The 20,030-nt window shown below is 44.3% G+C and overlaps 1 protein-coding gene across 1 annotated transcript in view; it reads right to left on the bottom strand.

Annotated features, from left to right (window-relative positions):
• PRR5L (proline rich 5 like) overlaps positions 1 to 20,030 on the bottom strand; it is a 196,213-nt gene that overhangs the window by 41,256 nt on the left and 134,927 nt on the right. The window contains exons 2-3 of the mRNA XM_049779994.1: positions 15,099 to 15,386; positions 13,130 to 13,210 (exon numbers count right to left, since the gene is read on the bottom strand). Coding sequence (XP_049635951.1) covers positions 13,130 to 13,210; positions 15,099 to 15,262 — 245 coding nt within the window. The 5' untranslated portion in view covers positions 15,263 to 15,386. The remainder of the gene's footprint in view (positions 1 to 13,129; positions 13,211 to 15,098; positions 15,387 to 20,030) is intronic.

The following is a 20,030-nucleotide window of genomic DNA, read 5'->3' as shown; positions in this document are numbered from 1 at the left end:
CCCCAGCATCCCATATGGTCCCCCAAGCTAAGGGCAATTTCTAAGCATATAGCCAGGAGTAACCCCTGAGCATCACCGGGTGTGGCCCAAAAACCAAAAAAAAAAAAATTTTTGTTTTTGTTTTCAGGCCACACCCAGCTATGCTCAGTTACTCCTGGCTTTGTACTCAGAGATCACTCCTCATGGGTTCCGGGAACCATTTGTGGTGTCAAGGATCAAACCCAAGTTAGCCACATGAAAGACAAGTGCCTTACCCATTGTGCTATTGCTCCAGCCTTGCAAAATGTTCAATCTTCTGACACACCTGCACAGAGCATTGATTACCCACCTGTTGCTATAGTATGAACAGAAAGTCATTGCCAGGAAGTCCAACAAGCAGAACACAAATGTGTTGGAAACAAGATGGAAGAAGAGACATTCTGAACTCAATTCTCCATCAGAGAAAGGCCTAAAAGGCTCCAGACAGGTGTCAAGAAAGGAAGAAACCTTCCTTTTCCTTCCATGAGAAGAAATGTGTCTTGCAGACATAGCATATTGACACCACACTGACAGGCTGGTTCTTCACCAAACAGCCCATCTACACAGTCTGGAGACCCTCCAGAATGGGCCACTTCAACAGATACACAGATACACAGATACCTTCATCAGCCACTTAACCTAGCACACTCAGTTCATTCTGTGAGGCAAAGTGGCATCTTAGACACAAAACAGAAGCCTGGCAAGAAGCACCAGATTGGGGCTCTGAAGAAAGGAAAAGCAAGGAAGTGGCTTCTGATCGGTGGACAATAAAACACCTCCCAGCAAATGGCCTCTTATGGCCTTGAGAAGTCTTAAAGTTACAGGTGAGAAAAGAAATCCTAAAGTTGGGCAACTTCCAATCCAGTTCCCGAGTGCTGTCTTGAGTGTACACCAGAGTGAGAGACTTAACTTCCAAACCCTAATACCATGCTATGGAATTTGTGTCTCCAGAAATTCATGATGGGAAACACTGTTCATCAAGACACTCTAGGAATGCGGGTAAGATGGAAAGGCAGGGTGAAGAAGAAGAGTTCTGCAAAGTCAAGGATGCTAATAATCCTCTGAAAGCAACATGTTGAGGGAATTTCTAGAGAGGGGGAACAAGGGGGAAATCTATGGTCCACAAATCAACAGGAGTTACCATATTTTTTAAGACCCATCCTTGAGCTCTTCTTACAGCCCCATGTTACTACTCATGGAGGAAACTTTCCTTTCCAGAAAGGCTGAGGACCCAAGTCAAGCATAAAGACACTCTGGCCTGCAGTCAGGACTGTGATAATCCAGTTCCTGTATTACCCAGTACCTGAGGCCTGGATTTTGCAAGGTTGCACAGGAAAACCAAGACAAAACTGGAGAGGAAAAATTAGTTAATGAAGAAGCTAAGGCTAAGGCCTGGGTCTGATGTATTTACCAAGATCAGGAGGGCTTAGCAAAAAGGATTGACGAGCAGTCAATTCAATGGCAAGAAGAGCAATGGAGGAATTTAAGGAAATGAACTTTGAGGGTGAATCTGTCACACTGGTAAATGTGAAACCCAGCCTCTACTCAGGAGAAACCTTACACAGAGTGGCATTATACTCTTCAAAGAATGGATAGAATCACATATTTATTCTTTCATCTATTCTCAAGTTTAAAACCCATTTGCTCTAGGAACTATTATGCCTAATTATTGGGACAGAATAAAATCTTTCTGGTCATTTAAGTCATCTTTTTACATTATTTGGTAGACAAATCAGTAAGCTGCAGAGACTCTTAAAAAATCTTATTTGTTGGGGCCACAGAGAGAAAAGAGTGGATAGGGCTCTTCCCTTGCACATGGATGGCCTCAATTCTATCTGGGGCATCACATATGGTCCCTAGAGCATCACTAAGAGTGATCCCTGAGAACAGAGACAGGAGTAAGCCCTGAGCACAGTCAGGTGTTTGGGTGCTTGGATTAGCAATGTTGTGCTTTTCTAGTTGGTGATGCTGGGGATGATAATCAGAGACCATCAGGCCATCCAGACCTGATGTTGCTTTGTGTATATATATGGTGGGAGGCAGAGGCAGTGCCAGGGATCAAACTCAAAACTTCAAACATGCTGGGCATGTACTCTAAACCTTGGAGTTACTCTTTGGTCCCAGAACCTTGATTTATTTATTTGTTGGTTTATTATTTTCTGTTTGCTTTTTGGAGGTCACATCTGTGAGAACCGAAGCTCTTGGGCCTAGGACCAAGGTGGTTCCAAACCCAGACAGGTTAAAAGTTTAGATACTTTTCACTCTGAGCTAAAACAGAGGGGGTTAACCCAGAAACAATGTGCCTCCAGGAACAAGGAACTGGGGGTTGAATGAGCTCGGAGTGCTCTATCTGATGGGGCTCCCTTGACAACCAAAGGTTTGGGTCAGAATGTCCCTGGATAACCAAAGGTGAGCCAGAAAAATCAGTGATGAATTAAGACATCTATACAATGAAATGATTGTTCTGTAAATGCTTGTGATTTTTATATAAACTGCTTGAAGATTTGACTCGGGGTCTTCGTCAAGACTCCATAAGTTGGTGAGACTTGGCTCTCAGCTAGCCAAATATACTGCCTTTTGCATCTTGCAATGACGAAGGTGGTCCTTGATTCATAGCACAGTCTAGAGTGTCAACATAGACAGTAACACACCCAGCTATGCTTAGGAATTACTCATGGTGATGATAGGGTACCATATGGGATGCTGGTGATCAAGCCTGAATCTTCCACATGTAAGGCAAGCACCTAATTGCTGTTCTATTGCTCTGCCCCCACCCCAAGAACCTAGCTTAAATGTAGGCACATATACATTTTATTGTTATATTTTGGGGAACACCTGGTTGTGCTCAGGGCTGAGTCCTGACTTTCTGCTCAGGAATCACTCCTAGAGATGCTTAGCGAACCATATGTGATGCCAGGGAATCGAACAGATCAGCCACATGCAAAGCAAGTAATCTATATCCTGCACAATTTCTTTTACCACCCCACATATACTTTAAAAGTAAACACTTCTGGGCCCGGAGAGATAGCACAGTGGCGTTTGCCATGCAAGCAGCCGATCCAGGACCAAAGGTGGTTGATTTGAATCCCGGTGTCCCATATGGTCCCCCGTGCCTGCTAGGAGCTATTTTTGAGCAGACAGCCAGGAGTAACCCCTGAGCACCGCCGGGTGTGGGCCAAAAACCAAAAACCAAAAAAAAAAAAAAAGTAAACACTTTAAAAGCATAAGCTTTTTAGTATAAATACATTGCATTCTGGCTCCCCCTTTTTTCTTTCTCTAAGTCAGAGTCAGTGACAGTGGAGACCACTGCTGGGAATTAAGGAGTGGATTTCTTCAATATCAGAAAGCAGGCTGTCCTGGATGTAATTGAGGACCTGACAGAGACCCAGGAATCTGCCAGTCTAAATCCACCGATGTCAAAGAGAGAAGGAAGAGGGAGACAGGGCTGATTGAGTCAAAGAGTCAACTTACTGCAGAGACAAAATTTCCCTCTGATTCCTAATACAGTTCTACTTACTCTTAGTTTACAAGGAGTGAGCACTGCTGGAATATTTCTCCCAGGGCTTAGTTGAGATGAGATAGGGTGTTGAGATGAGATGAAATAGGAAGAAGATGGTGCACCATCTTCAGGGATACCTCAAAGTAGATATGCCCCTCCAAAGCAGGAAGATACCACTGACAGAGAATAGGGACCTAGGAAGATATTTATCAAGTTATAGACACTGACAGAAAGCCCACACCACATATAACACCAGGTGTAGGATGCTACAAGAAGCAAGATGAAATTGAATTCTGATAAGTATTTCTCCCCACTGGATATCTTCTCTCAGAAATAAGAAGCAAAGTCCAAAAGACATAGATTCCGAGGAACAGCACTTCCTGCAATGGGTCTCAGCAAGCTGACCAGCAAGCTTTGGGGCCAGAGAGAGTACAAAGATTTAGGCACTGGCCTTGCAAACAGCTGACCCAATCCAAGCCTCAGAATCCCTGAGCTCTACTGGATGCAGCCCTGAAAGCCCCCCAACTACAGCCAAAGTGATCAAATAATCCTGGTGGCATCATAGGATGTGAATAGCACCCACGTTCTCAGATCCTTGTATGGACCAGCTGGCTCTGCTAGCCAAGAATTAATTATTGAGATTCCCTACCTCAATCCTGAGTACCTCTTGGAAAGCTCCCTCCTGCCCCCCAAAAAGGTTAGCAATTTAGCTCTGCAAGCTCCCTGACAAAAAAAAAGCAGAGAAAGTCAGCGGAACTCGAGAGCCTATTATTTGTGGTTCTCTGGACATGAAAGAGATCAGTGTCAAGCCCTGATCTCCAAGACACATGTGTTCCCTCTCAGTACAGAGGTCTGCACCTAACTAACCTTCCACCTTTCTCATCCTTTTAAGGTTTTCTTCACCTGAAATGTAAAGTCATTACTTAAGGGAATAAAAAAATCAATAAATAAGGTAACCAATAAGAAACACAACAACACAGTGCTCTAGTCAGAAAACCCAACAATGTCCCTCCCTCCAGCCTTTACTAGCAGCTAGATACTGAGCTGGGAAAGGTCACCACACTTCCTTGTTTAAGCCTAGGACAAAAACTGTGAGGTCATAGGATTATGCCAAGGAAACTGACCTGCGAAGGTGACTAAGGCCATGGCTCGCCAGGATGGGAGGATCAACTTTGTGTACAAGGCAATTGTGGTTGGTGATGGCCCAAGAGTGAAGCCTATAGCTAGCAAAACTCTGTGCCAATGAACTTTATAGGTTAATCCTTTCTAGCTGCCTCCTCAACTAGGATTCCAGGGTAATGAGCATCACTGCATGGGTAACTAAATTCATTCAGAAGCTGCTTTTTCAAGGTCTATGAACAGGTGGAGAAAGGTTAAAAACTATTGGTCTATATTGTAACAGCTAGTCCATAGACCATTATGGAAGATAGGTGACAATCTGCAAGGGCAAAAAGATTGAAGACCACTGTCCTAGAATGCTTAGTTCCCAAAATACCCTTGATGCTCTGCCAGCATCTGCCAGTACTATTCTTCTGACTAATCAAAGTTCACCCCACACTTGTTGGCATCTGAAAAATACCACCAGACTAGTGTGTCCTGGAATGGGCATTAAAGACATAAGTGGAATTCATGAGGGGCTAAACATTAGAGCCAGATCACCCTCCATGAGGTGAGAAAGTGGCGGCAGCACTTGGAGGAAGGAACTAGAAGACTTAGAAACCCTGAAGGACACTCTTTGCCACTAACATAGTTGCCACTTCTTGTTTCCTATACTGGACTTCTGTGCTAGGTTTCAATGAAAATGGGATCCCAGTTAAAAGGAGAAGGAAGTGGAAAGTCTGAGAATCATGGGAAGGGAACATGTATAAGGGAAATGAGGCATGAAGTTCAGTCAAAAGTATAAAGGGCCATAATTGGGTGGGGGCAGAAATGGGGAACCTGATCTGTTTATCTCACCACCCTCTCTCCAAGGCAGACCTGGGGAGAAACTGTGGGAAGAATTTCCTGTTCTCATGCAGATTCAAGATCTCAGGAGGGAAGGCTGAACAGGAGAAATCACTCCAGGAATAAGCCACAATCTCCCGTGTATCCAGGACAGAAGCCAAATCAGCATGAACCCAAGGGACAAGGAAGCAGCTCAAAGATACAAGGTCATGGCATCACCAGGACCAGGTGAAATAGCTCCAGCAGATGTCAAGCTGATTGTACCCTTTAGAAATGAGGGTCTGCCCAAGACAGGATCCCACCTCCCTCCATGCAAGGACAGTAGTCTCCAGGGCCCTGTTCCCAACTCTGCAGCCAGTAACCCTCAGGGTGAAAGACTGCAACTCTCCATGCTTTGCTTCTGCAACAGGACAAGAAGGCAACACCATTTTAGTTTTGCTTTGGGCCACACCCAGCTGTACCCAGGCCTTACTCATGGCTCTGTGTTCAGGGATCACACCTGATAGGGTATAGGGGATCATATGTGGTACAGGGAATTGAACCCAGATCAGCCCTGTGCAAGGCAAGTGCCCTACTTACTGTATTATTCTCTCCAGCCCCAAGGAAGCAGCATCATTTTTTAGTCAGCAGCACATGAAAAAAATTCCCTTTCTCTGCTGTATCATTCCAAAGATGTATTCTTGAGGTTATGTCCATGGCTCAGGCATAGTGCTAGGACTTCCTCACCTCCAGGAACCCAGTGGATGGCAGTGGGAACAGTGACAAGGAGGGGAAAAACTGAGAAAGAGCATCTATTGATTTCTTGACTACGTCTCATGCTCACAAAACTATGCACTAAGCATCTTAGATTCCCTAATAAACCTCCCAGGTAGGAATTTGCCCTCATTTTCTAGGTCAGGAGATTAATGCTGAGTCTTGTTTGGTGAATCCAGCATTATGTGAAATACAGAGAACCCTGGATTCTTTTTTTTTTGGGGGGGGGGGAGTGGAGGGGCCACACCCGGCAGTGCTCAGGGTTTACTTCTGGCTATTTGCTCAGAAATAGCTCCTGGCAGGCATGGAGGACCATATGGGACACCGGGATTCGAACCAACCACCTTTGGTCCTGCATTGGCTGCTTGCAAGGCAAACACCCTGTGCTATCTCTCCAGGCCCGAACCCTGGATTCTTAAGGGATATGCCCAGATTCCTAAATTCTATGGGTCAACTACCATGTGGGTTAGCCTTCCCCCTCTCACAACCCCTCCCACAGAGTCTAACTCCACAATAGCAGAAATCAAGTCTCAACACACAGACAGGCATAATCACCAGGATCCCAAAGAGAAGGCTTCACCTTTATCCCTCCCCAGTGAGGGTCCCCAGAAGACCATATCCCCTTAGTTCATGATCCATTCACTTATCTACATCTGAGACTTCAACACAGTCCATTCATACATCCATGCCCAGATTTAACATAATCCACTCATGCATCTGCACCCAAAATATCAACATGATTCATTCATGTATCAGGGTATCATTGTGGGTATCATACATGCATCTATGCCTGAAACATCAATATGAATCATGCATGTACCTATGCTTGAGACAACAATATGACCCATGCATGTACCATGCCAGGACATAAAGACCTGATCTGTACAACACCAACTCTGAATGACCTTTTGCGGTCACTTCCTGTGTGTTCAAGGACATCGAGGGAGGAACCAGAGTGATAGCACAGTGGTTAGGGCATTTGCCTTGCACTCGGCCAACCTGGGATCAATTCCCAGCATCCCATATTCACTGAGCCTGCCAAGAGTGATTTCTGAGCACAGAGCCAGGAGTAACTCCTGAGTGCTGCCAGGTGGGGCCCAAAAACCAAAAAAGCCAAAAACCCCAAAACCAAAAAGCCAAAATAGAGGCTCAGGTTGAAGTCCCAGCTTGGCTACTCACTAACTACAAACCGTGCAAAGTAAGTCATCTCCCCCTTTGAGCTTCTCCTCCCTTATCTGCAAGACAGAGGTGCAGTTCCTGTCTCAGATGGATGTGATAGCCCTCTACTTTCCCTGAAAATCTTTGGGGTTTCCTTTTGCCACCTCCCTCTCAGAAAGAAGAGATACAGGGAGACTGGAAGGAGAAGGAAAATGTGCGCTTCTTGACTCAGGCTAGCGCCAGATAACTCATCTCTGGTTTCTGGAAGTCTCATCTCTGAGCATTAATTTCTGCAGAAGAAAAAAGACAAATATCCTCCAAGGAAGAAGATGGGGATAGTCAGGTATGGAGAAAGAGGAGAATGCCAAGGGTTCAGTTGCCTTTTTTACCTACACATCCTGCACTTTGCAATTGAGTCATCTCTTTCTCCCAAATCTAATTATTTGTCCATCCTCTAAACTCTCCAAATAATATATTCTACTAGTGCCCAGCTGAAAATAAAGTACCCCTGTGGTTAGTTTCTCTCTCCCACTCCATGACATTCCCCACCAAGACCAAGCATCCTCCAGCACACAGCCACCCCTGAGCTTGGTCTAGCACTTGGCATACCTTGCTACAAACACCTAAAGAATAAAAGAATCCCTGACCCTCCCCCCACCCTCTCTACATATCCCTCCTTGTTGAAACCTGCTGGCTCTAATTTAGGGAAACCTAAATCATTATTTTGTCACTTTTTTTTTTTTTTTTTTTGCTTTTTGGCTCACACACTGTGACCCTCAGGAGTTACTCCTGGCTATGTGCTCAGAAATCTCTCCAGGCTCAGGGGACCAATTTTGTCACATTTTATAACTCTTTCTTCTTAGACACATATAGTCCCTATGAGCATTGTCTAAAATGAGACAGAGAGAGAGAGAGAGAGAGAGACAGAGAGAGAGACAGAGAGACAGAAGAGAGATGGAGAGAGACAGAGAGAGAGATACAGAGAGAGAGAGAGCTTGTGTCACCATTTTGGCCATTCTCATTCCTGGAAGAACGTTGAAACTCAAACCTCTAATCCAAACAATCCATGGCCAAATTGCAGACCCAGCAGGAGTGAGGCAGGGAGGGGTCTGAGAAACCACATCAGTGGCCCTTGGAGAACTTAAACCCAGAAAAGACCCAGAACAAGACTTTTCCTGGCTGATGGAGCTTCAGGGCCAGCAAGACTGTGTGCACTGCCATGACTCAGGATCCACTAGACTTTGTCTGCTCTGAAAGAGCATTTTTCTTGCTTTGAGGAACACAACAATGTGAAAGCACTATTTTCTAGGGCAGTTTCAAAGGCAAATACTCTGATTTATGATCTTCCTGTTGACAGGCCATATGCCCTGACTTTCAATGGGGAATAATTTGCCCTTTTATTGAGGTATGACTTTCCTGATGAATTTGTTCTTGAAAGAAAGAATAGTCTTCTCTTTAACTCCTGCATTTTAGAATCTGGCCATCCTTAGTTTCAAGTTCTGCCTCAAAGCTAACTTAAAATATACTTTCTGGGCAGAGAGAGAATAGCGGTTCGGGAACATTCCAGACATACACTTGACCTGGGGCTGAATATCCCAGGAATCCCAGGCAATCCTCAGCACTACAGTGCCTTCGAAGCACCACAACCTGGAGTCCTTGCATTGATCCACCTGCCCAGATGATGAAGTAAAACCAAGCACCAGGCCCTCTGCAATCCCCAGCATCACTTGACACTGCCCTCACTAAAACTAACTACAAAAAATGGAAACAAATTCATTTTCAATGGCATGCCTTAGGAGACTAGGCCAAATGTTTGTGATGACAGCATTACTAACAATGGCATCACTGTTATAGATAATTATCAACATTACACCAGGACCCTGTTACCTAAAGCTTCCACCTTCCTGGCTTTCCTTTATTTTGCCTATGATTTCAGTGAATTCACATTTCCTAGAAACATACTAAGACAGACAGGGTTGGCTTGGGGTGAACCAAAGAAGCTAATTTAGTTTTTGACACTGAAGTTGGATAATGCATCAAAGCTTATTACAGTTTGGCTTGAGTAGAATGGAGAACTGAGAGACTCATTTCCTCTTGTTCTTTTCTCTGCGGAAAGGAGTAACAGCTGGATCCCCTGGTAAGAACAGAGCCTCAGCCAAGCTTTAGGTCCAGCACATTCTTAGGGAAGTCAGTCCCCCACATTCCTCTAGTTCAAAGTGAGCCTACCTCATCCAACGTGCGAAGGAAATCTTTATTCAGCACAGTCCCTCATCATCTGTACTGTGAATTCCGGCATGGATCCACCCATCATTGATCATTTTGTTACTGAAGAATTTTCACAATAATAGGGGTGTTGGCTAGCTTACATTACACACGAGATTCTGTCTTAACATTTCCAAGGATGTTTTTAGCATGGATATCCATATTCCTAACCACCATGAGGTAGTTAATACATCCTGGTTTATAGAAAGAAAAATAAAGTGTCCCAGGTCACACAGCTACATTAATCTTGATTCCCAGTCTCTAAATCCTAAAACTACTTTCTCAGCATATTAAACATCTGTTGAAGTTGGTACCATCTTCTTGCCCATGGAACAATCATGACTGATTGAAAGGAAGCTGGAAAATGCTTAGCCTTCTGCCCCTCATATCTTCTTCCCTTTATTCCTATGGTCTTGTTCTCCTTCCCTCACATACTCTCCCTATTGATCATGCTTGTTTATGGTTCCATTCTGTAAACAGGTCATATTAAAGAAAAAAATAAAAATTAAAAACCTAACTGTCTACTTGAATGTAATTTCTATCTCTTGAATGCAGTATGTCTACATGGGCCCTTAATTGCTGAAATAAGGGACAATTATATTTATTTCCCCATAGGTATATGTAGGGAGAACTAGGAACATTGCTGTGAACTGTGGGCCTGGGATTAGTTCAGTCTCTCTTGCATCCTGATTCTCACTATCCTCCTAACAAAGACCAGAGGCTAGAAGGCATAGAAACATGAGTTATAAAAACTTTAGTGTTTGAATGCTTTGACTTTCAAATGGTTTCAATTCACATCTGAGCAATTAGTTTAAAATCCCAACCTTAAGTACTTCTTTTTTCAACCTTAAGTACTTCTCATCAACCTAGAAACCACTCACAATCTAAGACAGATGATAGCTCCCTACAGCATACTAAAAAGGAGGGTAGGCTGGAGAATGATGCTTCATAGAGAGGTGTTTAAAATCACAGCAGAAACAGAGGGAGAGGTCTGGAAGACAGGGCAAAGAGAAGATGGCCAAAGACCAAGCCCATCTATCAACTGTTCCTTCCAACCTAAAACCCCTCTCTGAAACAATAATTAGGCACAAAGAACACATGTGTTCTTGGGAACCAAACTATTCCTTGTGAGGGTCGAGGTCCTACCATCTAAGAAGATGCTACTTGAAGAATGAGGTTTAGATGAAGATGTGAAGTCAAAGTTGAAATGCTGGAATTAGGAACCATTTGAAAAGAAACACCACAAAGTTTGCTCTTTTTCTGTTATATACACAAAGATGAGAGCATGCAAGTATCCAGCAACATAACAAGATGGCAGCCAGGAAGAGAATCCTTAGCATAAAACAGCTACAAACATCTTTTTTTTTTTTTTTTGGTTTTTGGGCCACACCCGGTAACGCTCAGGGGTTACTCCTGGCTATGTGCTCAGAAGTTGCTCCTGGCTTGGGGGACCATATGGGACACCGGGGGATCGAACCGCGGTCCGTCCAAAGCTAGCACAGGCAAGGCAGGCACCTTACCTTTAGCGCCACTGCCCGGCCCAGCTACAAACATCTTGATCATGGACTTCCCAGGCCCCAGGAAAGTGAGGAAGTAAATGTTTCTAATTTAAGCCATTCAGTTCATAAATTTGTTTTAGGAACTGGAACAAATCTACACAGGGTCTAATGCAGGCAGGAGATTCAATATTGACACTACTATTTGTGTGATCTTGGACATGTTGATTTTGCTTTTATTATCCTCAGTTTTCTTCTACTGGAATAACAGGGGCCCTGAGGAGGGTGGAGTGTGTTGCTGTACATGAAAGTTCTCCTATGATTCAGGTTGGCTCACTCCACTATGCACATTGAGAATTTTGTGCAATTTCAGAATCATTTCTGAAGTGAGTTAACATGTTTTTGAGTCACAGTTGTATTTATTTTACTTCTATCATATGCTAAGAAACTTACTTACCTAAGATCCTTACTGAGAAGCCAGGATCTTAATTCTTGGGAATAAAACTGAGCTGTTATAACTGAGGGCTTGGCCGACCTAGCTTTGGCCCTGTCACTCAACTTCTTAGGGCATCAGTTTCTACTTCTGTAAGAAGAGAACTTGGGCTAGATGATCTCTATTGTCTCTTTCCATATCTGTATAATTATGATGTGAAATTCAAGTACAGGAGTAGAAATTTAACACAATTCTATTGACCCCTGAGTTCAGACTATTTTAATAGAAGCAGAGTGCTTGAAAAAAAAAAAAAAAACAACTCAGTGACCCTTAACTGAACATAAACAGGATCCAATTAATGACCTTGTGTATTGTTCTGCCTCTTCCAGGGTTGGTTCAGCCCTTCACACACCAGAGAGGAATGAACACCAAGGCATGAAAAGACCTAATGTTCAATCCCATCATCAGAAAACCTGGGGCCTTGGGAACCTGCCTCATTTCTTCCCTCATATCATCAGAACATGCACTCAACTGCAACATCACCCAACAACCTCAGGAGCCCCCTGCACCTGGATCTAAGTTCAGTTCCTTTCTCATTGCCACCACAGGACCTTTCTCCTTGTATGTTCCACCACCTAGAGTCTGTTCTCATAGTGTATTCCCACTGTTCTTTTACATCACATTCATCTTTCAGAACCTCCCTGGCAAGAATAAGTCATCCTCACAGTTTCCTTAATCATCCCATCTGTATTGAAATAGCTGCCCTAGGTATTTGTTCACATTTCACATGTGTCATTAGTTGGCCTATAACTAACTAGCTTTCCAATTGGCAAGAAATTCTAGAAGGTCAGGACCCATGTTTGTTCCTGGTAGTTTTGTCTAAATATGGCCATCAGAATGCCCAGAAACACAGAATGAATCAATGAATGAATAATGAATATTACTCTCTGCAAAAGATTCTGGAAGGCAACAAATTCCTTAGGAATCAGGTCTTTGATTATACTGCCCACACCTCACAATGACAGAACAGCACTGATACTGACCACAAGTACTAAGAACTTGGTATGTGCCAGCCCCGTTCTACCTTATGATTTGATATAACAACACAAACATTAGACGTTATGGAAGTGGGCAGTTACTTCCTGTCCCTGTTTCACATGAAATGAAACTCAAGCCATTGAGTCAATTAGAAAATAGTCTGGTCCCAACCACTTATGACATCTTGTCTTATAAAATGTTGACTTCTCATTAATTAGGGCACAATATTGTTCACAAACAGATGACTAGACCTGTCTCTATCAGTTTTCTACTCCCTGCACGCCCCACTTTTCCCCTCTACTTCCCACCTTTTGTTTACATGAACAAGTGGCACAGAGGTCTCCATAGATGAAGGCCTTAGTATTTCATAAGAACTAAGTGAAGGCAACAAAAATAAAGAAAAAAGCCAAGAAAAACTAAGTAGGAAAGAAAAGAAACAACTTGGAGATAAGGCTCTGGGGTTGGGAGGTATCCCCAGCTCAGGCCCACAGGGGAGAAAGAGGGCCCTGGAACCCATCAGTCACATACCTGATACTTTCATTCAGTGCATAGAGCTCATTGCTTTGTAAGCCACCCCCTTTAAAGACGTTGATCACGGCAGTCTGGACACTGTGGGGAAATAGAAATGACCCCTGGTTAGAGGATCTGCCTCCCGGGGACATCTCAACAAGCAGCTCAGGGCTGAAGGCGGCTGGGAGGGCCAGGAAACCCGTGGCACAAACACAAGCCACGATTTCCATCCCTGGAATCCAGCACTTCCTTCCCAGGGTCCTTGGGGAGGAAGGAAGAAGAAAGAGCCCAAAACTAGTGCCTCCACCACCCCCACCCCCACTTTCTCATAAGCCTTCCTCACTAGCTTCCAGGCAGCTCAGCTGGAGAGCAGCAAAAACAAAGGGCAGGCAGTGCGTGCAATACTCAGGAAACTGCATGACCCTGACTGGACCTAAAAGACCCCAAAACAGCATTTGCAGTAACAGGGGCCCCTCTAAGGTTGGAGCCCTTCCACCCATGAGGCCTGTCTTCACAGGCAGCCTAGAGGCCCATAAGTCCTATAAAACAGCAATTCCTTGCCTTTTTAATCATTTCCTTGGAATAATTTCATGAAACAAGCCTCATGTGCCCTTTCCAGTTGAGAAAAACAGGAAGATCACGAGTCTCTTGAGGGCCTACAATAAATCCTGATTCCACCTTCTCAAGACCCGCAACCCAATTACTAATTATTTTTCCTTTGGATTTTGGGGCCACACCTGGTAGTGCTCAGGGATCACTTTTGGTGGGCTTGATGGACTATATATAATGCTGGGGTCAAATCTGGGTTGACTGCATGCAAGGATCCTACCTACCTCTCCAACCTTGGATTACAGCCTTTAAAAAAAAAAAGCTTCTTGTCTTTATCAAGTGTCCTAGATTTATATATATATTTAAGAACAAAGATTCATTTAACAAAAAACTATTTCAGAGTTATCTCTCCATCACCGCTTTAAGGAGTGCTTTCTGTGTCTGAAATGAACCAAAATGAATTTATGAAATCATAAATGCTTTAAACTAATGATACATTTAAATTTATCCAGTGACTAGGGCCAGGGAGATAGTACAGTAGCTAGGGTACTTGACTTGTGCATGACCAAACCAGATTCTAACCCAGGTTTCCCATATGGAACTTGAGTAGAGTAATTCCTAGTAATTCCTGAGTGCAACACCAGGAATAATCCCTGAGAGCTACAAGGTGTGACCTAAAAACGTAAACAAAACAAACAAAAAGTGTTCAGTGACTACAGATATGCAAGACAGTATGAATCAACATCCAAACCATGTGTAGTGTACAAAATGTGGGCTTGGGCTGAAGAAATGGAACAGTGCTTTGGGAGCTAACCTGGATTCAATCCCCAGCACTGCACAAAGGTCCACTAGCACCCTCAAGAGTGATCCCTGAGCAGAGTAAACACTAAGCATAGCTGAATATCTCTCTCGCCCATCCCCGAAAAAAATCGCCAAATAAACATGTGAACAAAACCTAATTTAGGACTGTAGTGTATAAAACACCAGCAAGACCCAATTTAGGGCAACTCTAAGACTTTTCTCCCAGCCCCCCTGGGGCTCCAAGGAACAGATAATCCCTGCTTTATGCAAGATCATAGCTTTTCACAGACTCACTGCTTATCTTTCCCCAAAGGTACTTAAGGTTGCTTATAAGGCCCCACCCTTGGGTACTCTGGAAGTCTGGGGTGTGATTAGTGAATAGGAACTAACTGCTAAATTCCAACAGTTCCACTCTTGTTAAGTGACTCAGATAGCCCTGGGGGTGCCCTACCAGACAGAACTCTCCCCCTCCCACTCCCATCCCTGTTCTTTCCCCCCTACTGAAAACAAGAACCAAGTTCTAGGCAAGAATTTGCTCTCTTCATCAACTGCCCCCATAATTATAACTTAAGAGGAGATCTCAGAAGGTGCCAAGGCTAAATCAGGTCCTGGAGACCCTCCAAACGCCCTCCCTCACCTGTTCCAGGCTGAATTGGAGCTCAGCTGCAGAGCCTGCCGGGCTGCTTGGAATCTGGGGAGATCACTGAGCACCGGGGAGCTCATGAAGCGAGGTCGGGGCCTGCGGAAGGAGCCCATCTTGTGGAACTCGCTGGGCAGGCTGGGCGCGAAGCCGCGGGTCATAAGTCCAGGTAAGGGGACAGTTTCTCCTTGGATGAGAAGGTTCTGACCACCCACGGACACGGCTTCTCCTGGGCACTGTCTTCCTGCCCAGTGGCTCTCTTAAAAAGACAAATCCTGCTGACACCTGAAAAGAAAGGGCAGCTTTTACTGAAAACTCCTGGTCTGGGCAGACCTCATGCTGGAGGAAGTTGGCTGGGACTATTCTGGAACAGTTCCTGACCCCGCAATAACCCTGTGGGTTCCCATCCACAAGTTTCTGCAGGTCTCTTTTCAGCTATAATTGTGGGATCATGTTAGAGTGGGAAGGCAGGGTGGGCAGGACCACAGGGCCAGGTTGAGGCCAGTCTTACAGAAAAGTGATTTCTAAGCTGTGATTCTTACACACGCCCATCAGAGCTGACTTTCTGTAGACGCTGCAAAAATAGTTCATTGACAGATGGTTGGGGGTGGGGTGGGAAAAAGCTCAAGTGATAGAACATAGGCCTTGCTGTGCGAGGTCTTGGATTGGATGCTTGGCATCACTTGGCCCTGAGCACCACCTGGCCCTGCAAGCATTGCTGGATAGGGCTCTGAGCACCCCTCACCCAACCATTCCAGGCAAACATCACTGGGCATGGCTCCAATAAGTAAAGTAAGATTTTCTAAGTGAAACTACATCAGAAAAAAAACGATCAGAAAAAAAACGAATACCAGATGATTTCACTTGTTTGTAGAATAGAAACAGTGACAACAAATAAACAGAACAAAAACTCTAGTATCATTCCGACACCAGAACTGAGGTAGCCAGAGGGGAAGAAGGTATGAGCCATGTTTGGGGAAGACGACTGTAGGGTAGGAGGTATAAGGGGATCATACCTTTAGAGGCCAGTGTACCCTTCAATTAGACATAGGGGAAAGTGTAAACTTGAACTCTTAACTACTTCAAAGTTAAGGAACTAAAATAGGACAGGATTTTTTTAAGTGACCTTTATCGGGAGACCTTCCTAGGGAGGGTGTGGAAACGGTGAATTTTTCACTTCATATAGATAATTTACTTGTCTTGCAATTCAATAGCTATTAAGATCAACCTTGAACACAACAGCAAAGCAAAGTCTGGTCTGGCCTGCCCATTTCAGCTCAGTGCACCACTTGGGACAGCTCTGAGGTAGGAGTGCACACTGAGTCACTGCTACTGATTTTTTTGGTGTGAAATATCGAGTGTGCTTCCATGCACCTAGATGGCAGTATCTTACTCAAAACCAGATCTACTCTACAGCCCACTGAAACCACCATCAGATATGCAGCCCAGGGGAAAACAGCAACAGCAAATCCTTATGTGATACATAACTCATTCTTCCAAATTAGTGGCATTTCTTCACATCGCTATTCCTTCCCTGACATCTACACAAATGCATCAATTGAGGGGTTTATTGTTTATTAACCACCAGTACTAAAGCACATCCAAGGATTTCTAAGATCTAATCTTTGGTCCATTGGAAACTTATGGCTACTGATAAGTCATGGCTCCAGTGTTCATTCATCTGAAGAGAGGGAGCATTTAAATGCCAGGTACTTGCTTAGGCACTCAAGATGTTTTGGAGCCCTCAGAAAATAGGGTTTATCCCATTGTGCAATCGGTCACCTGCAGGCTGGTTCCACATCCTGTATTCCTTCTTAAGACTTGGTATAGTCTCCTTCTGCCCAGAATAATCTTTCTTTTCTCTTTGCTTATCTTAATCCAAATACCCGGCAGGGCTGGGTTCTAGGACTCTGTCCCAAAAACAATTCCTGGGAAACTATATGGCTTTATGGTTAAGGGTAGTGGCTTTGAGGGGAACTTGGGTTTAAGTATTAATAAGTCTACACCCATACTCTGTGCATCTGAGCAGCTGTGTCTGAGTTCTCAGCTGTTGCCAGCATCTACTTCCCAGTGATGATGAAATAAGCTCATGATATTCTCCCAGGAGAATTGTGGATTTCAGATCCTGGCTCCATCTAAACTGACCTCAGGCTTTTTTCAACTCCTCTGGATCTGCCTTTCCACCACTATTCTTTATTATTATTATTATTATTATTATTATTATTATTATTATTATTATCATTATTATTACTATTATTATTATTGTGGGTTTTGGGACACATCCGGTGGTGCTCAGGGGTTACTCTTGGCTCTGTACTCAGAAATCACTCTTGGCAGGCTCAGGGACCATATGGGATGCAGGGGATCATACTCAGTTGGTCCCAGGTTGACCACATGCAAGGCAAACAATCACCCTACACCTGTGCTATCACTCTGGCCCATCCACCCCTAATTCTTGTTTCAGTTTTGCAGCCACACTGGGTAGCACTCAGAGGCATCTTCCTGGTATTGGGAAACCATGAAGAGCTGGGGATGAAACTAGGGCTCCTTCATGAAAGTACATACTCCAGCCCTTTCTCCCAACTCCTTGAGACCTGTTTATTATTCTGTAATGAATCTAAAGTCTCAGTGGAGGACTGAGAATGCTCATCAGCATGAAGGGGAAAAAGCCACTATTGGCAAGTCCCCTCTCCCTTTTTTTCTCAAGAGTTTTAGCCCCAATCATGCCTTCAGGAATGTGAAGACTAGGTATGTTAATACATGAAACAAAACTAACAACAAAAAAGGTTGCTAAGTTATCCAAAAGAGTTAACGAGGAATTAAGATGCATGCCTTGCATATGGTCAACCGCAGTTTAATTCCAATATCACCAGAAATAATCCCCAAGTACAGATGAGTGTAACTCCTAAACCCCAAAATAAAAGTTTGGTCAAGCCTGAAATTTGCTTCCACAGTCGTCCTGGTTAGCTGGGGCAATTTATGGCTCAGCAAAGTTCACACTCAAAGCATCTGTTTCACTAATTTAAAGAAACCTGTCAAGTGCAACTGAGTCACGATTACAAGATAGTGGTGATCCCTTTTACGAGGCTCTTCCCCTTATGAGGTTCTGGCATTTCTGCTCACACCAATGCACTGGTGCAGGAAGCAGATAGGGGAGCAGCAGGGACAACTTCAGGTGCTTCTTTTCTATCTTCCAGCCCAAACTGCTGCTCTCTTAACCCCCCACTTCTCTATTAGTGCATCTCCTGCACCACTTCCCAAACCTTGCATTATCCAGCAAGGAACAGGAGCTACCCCCCCCCCATAGCCCCACCCTTTTTGAAATAAGGGAAGGGCAGTTTCTGGCTAGAAGAATAGTGACTGCAGCTAGACAGAGTTCATGTCCAGGAGCTGCTCTGGACTCAGTTTCCCTCCCTGCCATCTACAGTGAAAATAAGTTGCAGCTGAGTTGGTTGTTTCATTCCTACTTTTGGGTAAAGCCTCGGGTGAGGACCAGAGCACCTCTGGGAAGAAAGGACCGTGAGAGGGAAGGGCTGGCACCAAGGTATATCCTCCTATCATTGCGATGGTAATTCAGGCACAGGCTTGTCCTGACCTAAATGTGACAAATCAGAAAATGACAAGGCAGATAGAACTGAAGCCCATCTAGGGACCTGTTGATGGAAGGATAAAAACAAGACTCACAGGAGCAAAAAAAATTCTGCTACAGTTTCCAACCTTGGCTTCTCCAACTAATCAGTTCACAGTCCTCCCACAGACAGCAATATATGCTTTTAGGAAGAAAGGAATAGGAATTGTGTTATCTCTGGACCCACAAGCAAGTCCCTCAACTCCCTGATGCAGAGGAAGGAGAATCTTCTGTAATCTTACTGGACCCTCATAAAGTCTTAGCTGAAAATCTGAGAAGTTAAGTAATCTCTCAGAAAACCACAGCTAATAAGTGGCATATCATAGGTTGATACATAGATCTTCCTAATCTCATAGCCCATTCCCAATGCACTCTGTCCCCAACATGGAGCCTAAAAGTCAGCCTGAAAGCCATCAAGCTAGTCAAGACCATCCAGTCATGATAATTCTTTTTTGTTTGTTTGTTTGTTTGTTTTTGTTTTTGTTTTTGGGCCACAACCGGTGACGCTCAGGGGTTACTCCTGGCTGAGCGCTCAGATGTTGCTCCTGGCTTGGGGGACCATATGGGACGCCCGGGGATCAAACCGCGGTCCATCCAAGGCTAGCGCAGGCAAGGCAGGCACCTTACCTCTAGCGCCTCCGCCCGGCTCCATAGTCATGATAATTCTTATCAATAATTCAAGATACACAAAACTTTATGACCACATTTGACCAGAGCCAAGAAGAAGCAGAGAGTAGAAGGGAAGAAAGGAGAAATTGCAGAGAAGCTTCTCTTTGTAATACCCAGCATCTGTTTGGCTGTGTGAGCTGGGCAAGCAACTTACCCTTTTCCTAAAACCCTGTATCCTCAATGAAATGGGCAGGCAAGGAGTTAATGTCCAGAATCATATGAGGATGAAATGAATACATATTTGTAAAGGACTAGAACAGTGCCTTGGCAAAGTAGCCAACACCTTAGAAGTGCTTGTTAAATAAATAACTGGTGATTTGTGTGTTTCCAGGCAATGAAAGCAGAGGGATGGCAGCTTCTGGTTTCTTAGCAACACCCAGAAACCATGCAGAAAGGCAGGACCCCAGTCTCAGCCTCCGAGGTGCTCCATGGGGTTTTGCTTCTTAGTCCTTTGGTCACTTTTGACTTTAGTGACTGGAGCTTCACTTCTATGTACCAGATTCCTCTGTTCAGAAGTTTTTCCATACCTTAGCACACTTTGAAGTCTGTCCCTATGAGCAGAGTACAAATTCCTTCAGTTTATAAAACTGTGGCCTGAGCAGACAGAGGGCTCTACCCAAGGCTGGGAGGCC

Source organism: Suncus etruscus, chromosome 9 (assembly GCF_024139225.1).
Source record: "Suncus etruscus isolate mSunEtr1 chromosome 9, mSunEtr1.pri.cur, whole genome shotgun sequence".
NCBI classification, from domain to species: Eukaryota; Metazoa; Chordata; class Mammalia; order Eulipotyphla; family Soricidae; genus Suncus; species Suncus etruscus.
The sequence above is the reverse complement of the archived record's forward strand: the minus strand, read 5'-3'. Positions and strand labels throughout refer to the sequence as shown.